Source organism: Anomaloglossus baeobatrachus, chromosome 6 (genome assembly GCF_048569485.1).
Source record: "Anomaloglossus baeobatrachus isolate aAnoBae1 chromosome 6, aAnoBae1.hap1, whole genome shotgun sequence".
NCBI classification, from domain to species: Eukaryota; Metazoa; Chordata; class Amphibia; order Anura; family Aromobatidae; genus Anomaloglossus; species Anomaloglossus baeobatrachus.
The window spans coordinates 497200210-497214760 of NC_134358.1; the positions used below are offsets into that span (position 1 = coordinate 497200210).

Genomic DNA, 14551 nt, shown 5'->3' on the forward strand with positions numbered 1-14551 from the left:
CTCATAGAATAACATTGGTCAGAGTTTAATGCGAGAAATTCTCGCATTGCTCTCGTCCGTATTTGTCGCTCGTGTGAGCGTACCCTTAGGCCTCTTTCAGACGTCAGTGATTCTGGTACGTATGTGCTAGTTTTTATACGTACGAGAATCACTGACATACGTAGACCCATTAAAATCAATGGATCTGTGCACACATCAGTGACTTTTCACTGACATTGTCTCCGTGTGCTTTGCACGGAGATATGTCTGTTTTTTTTCTGCATCACTGATGTCCCACGGACCACACTACAGTGTGATCTGTGAAACACATACCAGAAAAACACAGGCATTGAAAATAAAAAGCATTTTATACTCACCTTTTCCAGCGACGCTGTCACCATTCTCAGCTGGCTGAAGCTTCCGAGCTGGCTCGTTATGGCTATGCATATGCATTTATGCCCGACACCGTGACCCGGAAGTAGCTGCAGCGGCGGCCGGAAACACAGCAGAGCCGAAGTGTTCAGCACCACGGACAGCAGGTGCGGGGACAGGTGACTTTATAGCCATGTGCAATTACGGATGATGGATCACGTATCACGGATTGCACATGGAGAACCCACATGTGCCATGAATCACGGCACAGAGAGGGACATATGTGTTTTTAACACGTCAGTGAAAAATGTCTGTTTTTCACTGACATGTGAAACAGGCCTTGCTGTGTGGTAGCATTATCACTGCAGTTACTTAGTAGCACTGTCCCTGTTCTTACTGCTCAGTAGCATTATCACCGCAGTTACCACTCAGTAATATCAGTGCAGTTACCACTTGGTAGCATTATCACCATAGTCAATGGTGTTTTAATGAGGCAGACTGTGCTCCTTTAGTCGAAACTATGATATATCATGATAACACACAAGATTCCACATTCTGAGACGAGAAGCGGCCGTGGAAGCCACCAAACATACTGGGATTTTCTAACCCAAATGTTCAGACCCCTCTTCTGCACAGGCGTTAGGTCATTTATAGGCTGTAGTAATCACTTATAATTAGAAATCATTTATGCTAGGGCTAACTGGTGATTTATTTTTTTTAAATAAATATGGTATTTATAGTGAGAGGTCATAGGTAGTATTTTATTTGGCTTAGTGAAGAGAAAACTAGACACGGAAACAAAAACTAATAAAAAATAACTTTATTAAACGAGATAAAATCGGTTGATCATTATCAAAGCTTCTTTGGCTACATTGTAGATTAAATATATAAAAAACCCTAAAACCTCACAGATACTGTGAATACTTTTCTTTCGGAGCCGTACAGGGATCATCCATTACGCACAGAAGTTTCTCAGGATCATGGGATGAACTTGGCTCCAGCTTCGGTTACCACAAATGAGCGCCTGATGACATTTTTGCTCTTCAGGTGGCAGGATGTAACAGAAAACATTGTGATATTACTTTCAGTTTTTTCCTCTTTTGAGAAGAATACTCGGTTGGTCGTGACATGCTGCCATAGTTTGCACAGATAGGGTTTGAAGTCTAGAGCAGAAGACGTTTGTTTCTCAGAACGAGATGCCTCACTGGTTTCATTGTACGCCTTCTGCATTATAGTTTGCGTTGAAGCAAAAAGAACCAGCTTATACTCCTTTACCAATTTATCAAGAAGCTCTACGCATTTCCGGATATTAGACTCTTGCCTAGAAATGGATTCTCCTCCATTATTTCGGTCGATCCAGTAAAAAGATGACAGACTATCTATGATTAACAGACACAGAGAGGGGCGGCTGCAAAACATGTTCTCAAGAGAGTGAAGTGTGAGGAGCAGCTGTACACTACTACTGCAGTGGACCAAGAAGAACCTGCTCAGACATTGCTTCACCGTCTCTTCGTCACTTTGTGACAAGCGGTGTTCGAGTATAGTGACCAGACGAAGCATGTCAAAGTGATAGTCTGTGTCTATATAGACAACCTCCACTTGTAAACCACCATCGGAAGCTGGCAAGATACACCGGGCGATTAGATGGCAAAACATTTCTGTTTTTCCAGAGCCTTCTGGACCATGGAATTCAATGATATCACCTGTGTGGGACAAACCAGAGGAAAAGTTTATTCACATCCATTCTTCTGAAATAACATGTAAAAACATCCATTAACCCCTTCAACCCCAGACGATTTTCCGTGTGTGTTTTTTTTTTTTAAGCTCCCCTTCTTCAGAGAGCCATAACTGTTTTATTTTTCTGTCAATCTTACCATATAAGAGCTTATTTTTTTGCGGGACGAGTTCTACTTTTAAATGAAACCATAAGTTTTACCATATAGTGTACTGGAAAACGGCAAAATTATTCCAAGTGCAAAAACCAAAAAAAATGCAAAAAGTGCTATAGCATGACTGTTTTTGGGATAGTTTATTCACAGTGTTCACTATATGGTAAAACTGATGTGTTGAGGTGATACCTCTGGTCGGTGCGAGTTCAGAGATACCAAACATGTATAGGTTTACTTTTATCTAAAGGGTTAAAAAAAATTTTTCAGACGTTTGTCCAAAAAAAGGCACACTTTTTGTGCCATTTACAGTGTTCCGCAGCGTTCTCATTTTTCGGGATCTATGACTCAGTGACAGCTTATTTTTTGCGATAGGAACTCACGTTTTTAACGGTAACATTTTTGCGCATAAGCGCCGTTTTGATCACCTGTTATCGCATTTTGCGCAAAATTCGCAGCAACCAAAAAATGTAATTTTGGTGTTTGGAATTTTTTTGCTGCTATGCTGTTTACTGATTAGATTAATTGATTTCATATTTTGATAGATCGGGCATTTCTGAACGCGGCGATACCAAATGTGTGTATATTTCTTATTTTTTTAACCCTTTAATTTTGCAATGGGGCGAATGGGGGTGATTTTAACTTTTTTTTTAATTTTTTAAAACTTTTTTTTTTTATTTTACTAGTCTACCTAGAGGACTATAACTAACTATCAGCAGTCTGATCGCTCATTCTTTCTTGTAGATCAGAGCAGCATTGCTCTGATCTGCACAAAAGCAGCTCTCCTCTCACAGCCGGCCCTCTGCTGGCTGTGAGAGGAACTGACTCATGATAGCTACAGGAGTCATCACATGACCCTGCGCTACCTGTGTTACCATGGCAACCATTAGATCCACCTGATCACATCACGTGACTTCTGATGGTGCCGGCTAAGTGAATTCTTACCGCGACCTGCTGTTACATTTGTGATATTTTCACAGCGCACTGTAAGGGGTTAACAGGCATGAGTGAGTAGCAAATCCACTCGTGCATGATAGCCACACATGTCAGCTGTTCAAATAAGCTGACATGTGCAATGATCGCTGCTGGCTGCTCGCGGTGGCAGGCAGGGATTAACCTGACACGATCCATGACGTACCCAGTACGTCATGTGTTGTGAAGAGGTTAATACTATTCTGATTACTGAATTTCACATGACAGGCAGAAACACATCGATAAATGTGACTGCGCCCTTATACTGGAAAACCTAAAGATTACAGTTAGGGCTTGCTCACACGACTGTATATTGGGTCCGAGTGCTATCCATGAAAAAAACCAGACAGCACTCGGACCAGTGTTATTCAATGAGGCCGTGCAGATGACTCATTTTTCTTACTGACTGAATCTGTGTGTGAAAACTAGAATCACAGCATGCTCAATTTTCCTCCACAAGTCAGATAAGACTCACCCATTGACGTCTATGGGTGCAATAAAAAGAAAAAAAAAAAAAAAAAAGATTGCATTCGTACGGCACATGGATGACAAGTGAGAAGAAAATTGTCCGACTTTTCTGGATCAAAATTGGACCGAATTTTTAAAACGCTCGTGTGACCCCAGTCTTAGGGCATGTGCAGACAACATATTTCACAAGCAGGAGTATGCATCAAGTTTTTCAAACAGAAGTTGCTTCATTAAAATGCCACAGCAATTTTTACTGCAGCCTCTTTTTTTTAGATTTTCTCCACAGTTTTTCGAGGCTGCCACATATTTTTTTTTTTCCTTCTGAGCAGCTTCGAAGGAGAAACTAGATGAGGAATTGACCGGATGTTTCTATTAACCACTTCACAGAGTTGAAAGTCTGAAACAGTTCAAAGAAGCTGAAAGAGGCTTCATGTATGCACAGCAAGTAGTTTTGAAATTGCAGTGCATATAGTCATTCATTTTAGTATTTTTAAGTGATTTGTCAGGCAGTTTTCGTAGCGGACTCGCCTGAAAAAGACTCCATATGCACATACCTTAAAAGGGGTATTCCAACCTCCAAGATCCAATCCCAATATGTAGTAGATATAATAATATTAGCAAATACTTCAAATTAGAAATACAGTATAGTTCTTCTGATATAGCCATGTCTCTTACCTCATGTGCAGGGTATTGCAGCTTGGGTATCCATACTTACGACCACGAGCAACTAACTGTCACTATATGAGTGGATTGTCACCTAGGATACCTAAGCTACTGTAATGCCCTGTACATGAGGTTAGTGACATGGCTATACTACATTTCTAATGGGAGCAATTTGCTAATAATTATTATTAATATTATTATTATTAATAGCAAATTGCTCCCATTAGAAATGTAGTATAGCCATGTCACTAACCTCATGTGCAGGGCATTACAGTAGCTTAGGTATCCAAGGTTACGACCCACTTATATAGTGACAGTTAGTTGCTCGTGGTCGTAACTATGGATACCTAAGCTGCAATACCCTGCAAATGAGGTAAGAGACATGGCTATATCAGGAGAACTAAACTATATTTCTAATTTGAAGTATTTGCTAATATTATTATATCTACTACATATTGGGTTAGGATCTCGGAGGTGGGAATACCCCTTTAAAGTCTATAGCTGCCAGAGCAACCGGCCACCATCTGATGACTGTATTTCAGGGGATGAGGGAGTGATTGAAGGTGCGCCCTTCTCGCTGTCCAACCAACAAAGCAGCTGACGTCACTGACTGCAGCATGTAAGGGGCTGAACTGATCCTGGGAGTCGGATGTATATTACAGCTGGTACCTCCAAATAATGCCTCCAACACCGTGCCACAATAGTGCAGCTGCTCATGAGAACTGTATAATACCCACCAAGTACTATTAGGCTATGTTCACACACTGCGTTTTTTACCTGCGTTTTGGGTCTGTTTTTGCTGCAGAAATTTCTTGAGAAATTCTTGTAACCTTTCTGCAGACATTCCCCAGCAAAACCTATGGCAAAAAAAATTAGCTGTGCACACACTGCGTTTTTTTCTTAAGAAAATTCTTTCAGTAGATTTTCTTAAGAAAAAGAATGAGCATGTCACTTCTTTTCTGCAGCTAACTGCGTTTTTTGCCATAGATAATTGGCAAAATAACGCAGGGAGCAACCAGCGGTAAAAACGCACCGAAAACGCACCAAAAACGCACCGAAAACGCGGCAAAAACGCAGGTGCGTTTTTGATGCGTTTTTTAACGCAGGTGCACTAATCCTTCACTCTTAAGAAATTTCTTAAGAGATTTCTTAAGAAAAATCATTTTTCTAGTGTGAACATAGCCTTACAGCCCCGAGTGGGACAGAAGGGGTTAATTATGGTTTTCTGTGTGACAGCATGAAGAGGACCACATAAATAGTGCGCGCCAAAATTGGCTTCAGGTAAATCACACTATCAAATAAAATTGATAATTCATATTTTTGGTAACTTACCATGCAAAGGACAATCTCCATTGGCAAAAAGCAAAGGCTCGAGTTCTTTCAGAGAAGCGCGTCCCTCCAGTCTTGCAAGAAGCTTAAAAAAATTGCAAACAAAACACGACATAACCATCGGATATCATAAACACAAGGCGGAATATTGCAGAAAACACTAATTAATTAAAGTTTTAAAAATGCATCAACTGCTGCAAGCAACAAGCTCCGATCTGCTGCCGATTCTACCAACTCCCATTTGGTTCATAAATATCCAGGGGAAAATTGAAAAAGTTCATATAAAAGCTGATAACATTCTGCCTGTAACTGATCATACAGAGGGCTGGGTCCATTATATGAGACGCCACAGAACTTGCTAACACCCATTCACTTGGAGTTCTTGGGATCTGATGTTTTTAAGTGAAAAATTGTGCAATCAGCAGTTTTTCCATTACATGTCCGAGAATGTGAGACAGCGGCACCTAGGGAGAGATGTCACTCTTTTCTTAAAGTGGATTTGTCACTAGATTTCTCAATACAAAACTGTATACATTATTACATCGATCTCTTAGACCTGATGAGGCTGGTATAAGCACTTTGAAAATACATGTAGGAATGGCCGTAAGCACCTTTTTCATAGTTTTCATGTCTGATATTAATACTAGAATTTTGAGTCCAGCACTAACAAGACTCAACCTAATAGAAGGATATAAAAAAGCTGAAATGGATATTGAAAGTAAGTACATCGGTCTCATCAGGTCTAAGCGATTTAATGAACAATGTAGGTGCAAGATCTGGTCACAAATTCACTTTAATCGCTTCCCCACATGATAATTTACCAGCTATGCGCTTTCATTTTTTTTCTCACCTTCTTCCGAGAGCCATAGCTTTTTAATGATTTTTTTTCGGGACGAGATGTAGTTTTGATTGACACTGTCCAATGTAATAGAATTTTTAGTTTGTTTCCAAGTAAAGTGAAATTTTGATGAAAGGCAATTCTGAAATAGTTTTTTAGCATTTGCTTTTACAGCATTCATTGTATGAGAAAAACGACGGCAACATAATTCTCAAGGTCAGTAGGATTACGGTAATATCAAACTTGTATAGTGGGGGTTTATAAATGATGGAAAATAAAAAAATAAATAAATAAAAAAAAAAACCAAAACCAAAAGAAACCCCAAACAACATTTTGCTTGTCACCATTTTCAGAGACCCATACAGTTTTAATTTTTACGTCAATAGAGGTGAGAGGTCTTGATTTGTGATGGGTGGACCCGGACTGTGAAAGTCCAGATCCGTGCAGTTTCAAAAGTGCCCAGGTGCTGGGTCCGGGCCTGCGATTCCAGATATTAATCCAGATCTGGCACTCAGGAAATTAAAAAAAAAATAAAAAAATATTAAAGTAAAAGGAAAAATAAAGAAAATAAAAATGAAGCAAGTGCTTGATACTTATGAAGGCTCCGGCGCAGCTGTGCTCTGCTCCTGTGCAGTAGTACACTGCTCCGGCGGCCTCTTCTTCCCTTCCTGGGCTGCTCATCATTGCTCATCCATATGCACTGCTTTCCCCGCCCACCGGCCGTCATGGCTTCTGTAATTGGTTGCAGTCAGACACGCCCCCAGCCTGTGTGACAGCATCTGACTACAACCAATCACAGGCGCCAGGATGGCCAGTGGGCGGGAAAGCAGGTCAGCATCATGGTATAAAAATAAATAATTGGTGTAGGTCCCACCATATTATGATACCCAGCACAAATAAAGCCTACAGCTACAGGCTGCAGCCCCCAGCTGTGCGCTTATCTTGGCTGTGTATCAAAATAAGAGGAACGGCATGCAGCTTTTTTTACATTTAAATAATTTTAAAAAATGGCATGTGGTTCCCCCAAATTTTGATACGCAGGCATGATAAGGCCCAACAGCTGGGGGCTGGTATTCTCAGCCTGCGGAGTCCCATGGTTATTGGGACCACCCCCAAGGATAAAAATAGCAGCCTACAGCCTCCCTGGACTTGTCGCATCCATTAGGTGCGACAATCCCAGGGTTTTACATGCCTCTTGCCGATTGCCCTGGTGCGGTGGCAAATCGGGGTAATAGAGGTTAATGACAGTGCACAACTGTCATCAAGCCCAAAATTAGTGATGGGTAGGGGGTCTATGAGACCATCAGTAATCTGACAAAAAGAAATAAGCAAAAACAGAGAAAAATCCTTTATTTGAAATAAAATACCACATGATGTCCCTGGTTTTGCTACATCCGAGCCTGGAGAGACCGAAAACATGTCTGATCTCTGAGCTTACGTCAAAGACAGGGACCCAACAATGAATGTACCAGTGCTTTCAATGTTGGGAAACCGTTAATAAATTAGGAGAATGCAGACAATCTGACGAGGTTTTTCAAAGTAAACGTAAAAAGTTTTTTTATTGGGAAATCTTTTCATATATCCACGTTAAAGGAAACCTGTCTCATGATATATGATGTCCACGCTTTGGGAAGCATGTAGCAGATATGTATGTATGATCACAGCCAGGTATGTTCCACTTTGAGAGACTGCGGCGTTTCAGAGTAGAACATACTTTTATTAGTCGCTGGGGACGGAGCCACACAATAACTAGTCGTACATGCGGGTCCATGGTGGTTTCTCCCGGCCCGTTGGCAGTGACTGACAGGCAGGAAGTCTGAACCCTTTTACCAGGGAGGGGCTGAACTATAGTGCGCAGGAGCCGCAACCAGACCCAGGCCCGGAGCCAAGAGGGGGCACAAGAGCTCCTTCACCCATATAAGCAGTCCGATAGTAGTAACGTTGAAGCCCCTGCTGCCCACAATACGCCCCGGGGGGGGGCCCCTGCTGCCCACAATATGCCCCGGGGGGGGCCCCTGCTGCACACAATATGCCCCGGGGGGGGCCCCTGCTGCACACCATACGCCCCAGGGGGGGGGGCCCCTGATGCACACCATACGCCCCAGGGGGGGGGGCCCCTGATGCACACCATACGCCCCAGGGGGGGGGGCCCCTGATGCACACCATACGCCCCAGGGGGGGGGCCCCTGATGCACACCATACGCCCCAGGGGGGGGGGCCCCTGATGCACACCATACGCCCCAGGGGGGGGGGCCCCTGATGCACACCATACGCCCCAGGGGGGGGGGCCCCTGATGCACACCATACGCCCCAGGGGGGGGGCCCCTGATGCACACCATACGCCCCAGGGGGGGGGCCCCTGATGCACACCATACGCCCCAGGGGGGGGGCCCCTGATGCACACCATACGCCCCAGGGGGGGGGGCCCCTGCTGCACACCATACGCCCCAGGGGGGGGGCCCCTGCTGCACACCATACGCCCCAGGGGGGGGGGCCCCTGCTGCACACCATACGCCCCAGGGGGGGGGCCCCTGCTGCACACCATACGCCCCAGGGGGGGCCCCTGCTGCACACCATACGCCCCAGGGGGGGGGCCCCTGCTGCACACCATACGCCCCAGGGGGGGGGCCCCTGCTGCACACCATACGCCCCAGGGGGGGGGCCCCTGCTGCACACCATACGCCCCAGGGGGGGGCCCCTGCTGCACACTATACGCCCCAGGGGGGGGCCCCTGCTGCACACCATACGCCCCAGGGGGGGGCCCCTGCTGCACACCATACGCCCCAGGGGGGGCCCCTGCTGCACACCATACGCCCTGGGCTTCAGGTTACACCCATCTCTGACAGGACAGTCACAGCACTGACTCCACAGGCTCACCACACATCACAGCAGGACATATGTGTCGGGGGTGGGGAAAGAAAGCAGAAGGGCACCGCTTATCCGTGTGACGTCACCTGTTGTGGTCATGTGACCAGGCTCTGTTTACGGACACTTCCAGTGGACGGTGAGGTCACGTGATATCACTTCACAAAAACGTGACACCGTACGGACGAGCTGCTGCGTCTCATGCAGTCACGTGGCCGAAAATGAAAGTAAAATGCGACAGCTTTTTTCCGCCAGTAATTCCTAACCCTGCAGCTACTGTACACCTATACACAGCAGCCAGCAGAGGGCACGGAAGTTTCCGTTCCCTGGAGCTGAACTTCATGGCCTCCTCCTGTACGAGCACAGCGGGCAGGTTACCTGGGTGCCGGACTCTGCTCTCCGGAAGTCATCGTTCATTGTCATCTGGGACACAAAGCTCAGCAGCCGGGAAAAGCTGCGGATCCTACAGAGGGAAAGGACCTGTGATGACGTCACGGAGACGTGATTATGCACGTGTGGGAGGAGGCGGGGTCTGGAATGGTCATGTGACCTGTTAGAACAACTCTCAAATAGTGAGCTGAGGATGCTGGGAGCTGCTGTACTTCGTAGGAGGGAATGGAGGCAAATCTGAGTGCGAGATACAGGATTATTAATATATACATATATCATACATGGAGTAGAGCTGCGTGCAAGATACAGAATTACTAATATATAATACATACAGTGCAGTTCAAATGTTTAGGGTCACTTAGATATTTTCTTAGTTTTGAAAGAAAAGCACATTTTATTCCATGAAGCTAACATTGAATTAAACAGAAATACTCTCTATACATTGTTAATGTGGTAAATGACTATTCTAGCTGCAAACGTCTGTTTTTTAATGCAGTATCTCTATAGGTGTATAGAGGCCAATTTCCAACAACCACCACTCCAGTGTTCTAATGGTACATTGTGTTTGCTGTGTTAGAAGGCTAATGGATGTTTAGAAATCGCTTGAAATCCCTTGTGCAAGTATGTTAGCACAGCTGAAAACAGTTTTGCTGATTAGAGAAGCTATAAAACTGACCTTTCTTTGAGCTAGTTGAGAATTTGGGGCATTACATTTGTTGGTTCCATTAGACTCTCAAAGTGGCCAGAAAAAGAAAACTTTCATGTGAAACTTGACAGTCTGACGATTTCCTACAACGGTGTGTACTACTCCCTTCAGAGAAGAGCACAAACAGACTCTAACCAGAGTAGAAAGAGAAGTGGGAGGCCGCGCTGCACAACTGAGCAACAAGACAAATACATTAGAGTCTCTAGTTTGAGAAATCGACGCCTCACAGGTCCTCAACTGGCAGCTTCATTAAATAGTACCCGCAAAGCGCCAGTGTCATCGTCAACAGTGAAGAGGCGACTCCGGGATGCTGGCCTTCAGGGCAGAGTGGCAAAGGAAAAACCATATCTGAAACTGGCTAATAAAAGGAAAAGATTAATATAGGCAAAAGAAAACAGACATTAGACGGAGGAAGATTGGAAAAAAATGTTATGGACAGACGAATCGAAGTTTGAGGCATTTGGATCACACAGAAGAACATTTGTGAGACGCAGAACAACTGAAAAGATGCTGGAAGAGTGCCTGACGCCATCTGTCAAGCATGGTGGAGGTAATGTGATGGTCTGGGGTTGCTTTGCTGCTGGTAAAATGGGATATTTGTACAAGGTAAAAGGGATTTTGAATATGGAAGGCTATCACTACATTTTGCAACGCCATGCCATACCCTGTGGACAGCGCTTGACTGGAGCCAATTTCATCCTACAACAGGACAATGACCCAAAGCACACCTCCAAATTATGCATGAACTATTTAGGGAAGAAGCAGGCAGCTGGTATTCTATCTGTAATGGAGTGGCCAGCCCAGTCACCAGTTCTTAATCATATTGAGCTGCTGTGGGAGCAGCTTGACCATATGGTACACAAAAAGTGCCCATCAAGCCGATCCAACTTGTGGGAGGGGGGAAGCATGGGGCGAAATATCTCCAGATTACCGCAGCAAATTAACAGCTAGAATGCCAAAGGTCTGCAAAGCTGGAATTGCTGCAAAGGAGCATTCTGTGCCGAAAGCAAAGTTTGAAGGAGAAAATTATTATTTCAAGTAAAAATTATTATTTCTAACCTCGTCAATGTCTGGACTATATTTTCTATTCATTATGCAACTCATTTGATAAATAAAAGTATGATTTTTCATGGAAAAGACAAAATTGTAGTGTACATTTCATTAGTATTTGCTAGCATTGCCCTTAGGCTATGTGCGCACTTTGCGTCAAGGTAGTTGCAGCTCAAAAAGCATCCTCTGGCAGAAAGGACAATGCTTTTGGCTTTAAAAATGCATGTAAAACGCAAAGAAAGTAGCCTATGCGCACCTTGTGTTTTTTTTATGAGTTTTTAGTAGTTTTCCGGTGCTTTTAGAAACGCTGCAGTTTTGTATTAAATTGAATGGATGGGAAACGCAGCCAAAATGGCAAAAATAATTGACATGTTGCTTCTTTAAACGCTGAGTTTTTGCCCAATATTATGCAAATTAAACGCAGTGTTTTGAACAGCAAAGTGCGCACAAGAAAGCTCAATGTCACATTGACTTTGCTTGAAAAGCATAACGCAAGCATTTTGGCATGAAAGCGCAGTTGAAAAAGCAGTGGAAAAGCAGGTAAAAAAGCAAAGTATGACTTGGGTGAAACGTTTTGGATATCCTTCCACAAGCTTCTCCCAATATTTGGAAGGAATTTGGGCCCATTCCTCCCAGCTGTAACCAGGAGGCTAGCAGAGGTTAACTCTTGCAAGCCTGACCATGAATGAGCACACAACTGATTGACACGTGAGCCTGCCTGTGTAACTCAGAAACACCAGAGAAACCATAGAGTGGAGTGTCAGAATCTGCAGTGTGAACAGCGTCTGATGCCGCCATGACAATCTGCGCGTTTTAAGCAAAACTCTGTGTGAGACAAGACCTGAGTTAAAGTCTTGGCATGAGGTAAGTATGGTAAGGGGATAAAATGTGTAAGTTTTGAAATCTATCCACCACCACCACCAAAATGAAAATACTACCAGCAGAAAAGGGTAAAGCGGGCTTTACACGCTGCGACATCGCTAGCATCAGCTAGCGATGTCGTGCGCGATAGCACCCGCCCCCGTCGTACGTGCAATATTGTGTGATTGCTGCCGTAGCGAACATTATCGCTACGGCAGCGTCACACACACTTACCTGCTCTGCGACGTCGCTCTGGCGAACCGCCTCCTTTCTAAGGGGGCAGTTTGTGCGGCGTCACAGCGACGTCACACGCAAGGCGTCCAATAGAAGCGGAGGGGCGGAGATGAGCGGGACGTAACATCCCGCCCACTTTTTCCTTCCTCATTGCCGGTGAAGGCAAGTAAGGAGATGTTCGTCGCTCCTGCGGTGTTACACACAGCGATGTGTGCTGCCGCAGGAACGAGGAACAACATCGTTAATAAACAGAAAACAATTTTTTGTTTCAGGACGACCTCTTTGCGGCAAACGATTTTGGCCACTTTTGCGATCGTTTAAGGTCGCTCATAAGTGTCACACACTACGATATCGTTAATGAAGCTGGATGTGCGTCACAAACACCGTGACCCCGACGATAATTCATTAACGATATCGTAGCGTGTAAAGCCCGCTTGAATCAGTTATAAATTCCATAGAAATGTCTGTCCATGCTTGGCTGGGAACACTGAAAGGCTGCAAACATCCTGAAGGACGAGTGTTAGAAGCCTCATTCATGCACAGGTGGCAATCGCAGACACATAGGTTGCCACATCCGTTCGGATTTTGGGCCACCAAAAGCAACGCAATAGGAGATCAAGAGTACCCTTAGGGTATGTGCGCACGTTGCTTTTTACCTGCTTTTTACCTGCTTTTTTGCTGCTTTTTCTTCTGCGCTGTTTAATGCCAAAATGGATGTGTTCTTTTATTCAAGCAAAGTCTATGGGAATTTGGGTTTCTTGTTCACACTATTGTTGTTCAAAATGCTGCCTTTTTGTGGCAGAACTTTGGTCAAAAACTCAGCTTTGCAGTGCAAAACCCAAATGGCAAAAACAATTGACATGTTGCTTCTTTGAAAAGCTGAGTTTTTGACCAAAGTTCTGCCACAAAAAGGCAGCATTTTGAACAACATAGTGTGAACAAGAAACCCAAATTCCCATAGACTTTGCTTGAATAGAAGAACACATCCATTTTGGCATTAAACAGCGCAGAAGAAAAAGCAGCAAAAAAGCAGGTAAAAAGCAGGTAAAAAGCAACGTGCGCACATACCCTTAACCCCAGGATGATCAGCCGGAACAGAATCATGATGCTCTCCCAGAACTTTACTGAGTGCTGACACCACAACTCCCTTCTTATAATGCCCACAGGTATGAGTGGGAAGTGGACCACTTGGGTGTAGCACACAGTACACCCTAGGGCTTGACTATGGCGCACAGCAATTTCTCACCAGTCACTGATGGTGAGGGTGGAGTTTTTCTGCAGGTAGCAACCAGGTGTTACTCTGACAGACACGTTGCTGCAACAGATGGCACCAGAAGTATGTTATTAGTTTCTCATAAGGCAGGTGCAGCCGGGATGGCTGAAGTTGCATGCTCGGCCAGTATGAAACGATGCAGCAGCAGTGGCCAGTACAGCAGGTTTGGCCGATATGGAATGATGCAGCGGCCGTATTTACGAAACACTACAATTATATAAAAAGACTGACCTACACATCCAACAGGTGTGAACAAGTGCCAGCTGAAAACACATCATAACTACAAAAATACATATTGTATGACTGTTTGGACAATGTCATGTTTAAAACGCAGGTCACACAGATTTCACACAGACATCACACAGATGTCACACGGATGACACACGGATGTCACACAGTTGACACACGGACGACACAAGGACGACACTCCAAGACACTTCAGGAGCAACAACGGAGCTATATTTGTGACTGCACCCTTAGGGTGGAAAAAATAAGCCCTCACACAGCCGCAGATCCTGAAAAATGAGAACAGGTCTCAGAAAATGGAGACAACAGCAAATTATTTTTTTTTTACATCTCTGAATTTGTTTTCACCATTTAAATAAACAAAAAAAACTATACATGTTTGGTATCTCTGTACTTGTACTGACTGGGGAAATCATATT

At 44.4% G+C, this 14551-nt stretch overlaps 1 protein-coding gene across 1 annotated transcript; it reads right to left on the reverse strand.

Moving 5' to 3' along the window:
• Nucleotides 1-1155: 1155 nt before the first annotated feature.
• On the reverse strand, nt 1156-9858 carry XRCC2 (X-ray repair cross complementing 2). The gene is made up of 3 exons (XM_075316737.1): nt 9751-9858; nt 5673-5754; nt 1156-2054 (listed from the first exon to the last, which is right to left on the reverse strand). The coding sequence occupies exons 1-3, from the start codon at nt 9793-9795 to the stop codon at nt 1330-1332; spliced, it is 852 nt and encodes a 283-aa protein (XP_075172852.1). The 5' UTR covers nt 9796-9858; the 3' UTR covers nt 1156-1329.
• Nucleotides 9859-14551: the final 4693 nt, after the last annotated feature.

Excerpts from the sequence above, each read along its gene's own strand:
- XRCC2 (XM_075316737.1), bottom strand. The coding sequence starts at position 9,795 with ATGACAATGAACGATGACTTCCGGAGAGCAGAGTCCGGCACCCAG. Across the intron at positions 5,755-9,750 it reads GAGCAGAGTCCGGCACCCAG|CTTCTTGCAAGACTGGAGGG; the intron begins GTAACCTGCCCG and ends AATTTTTTTAAG. Across the intron at positions 2,055-5,672 it reads TGGAGATTGTCCTTTGCATG|GTGATATCATTGAATTCCAT; the intron begins GTAAGTTACCAA and ends TGTCCCACACAG.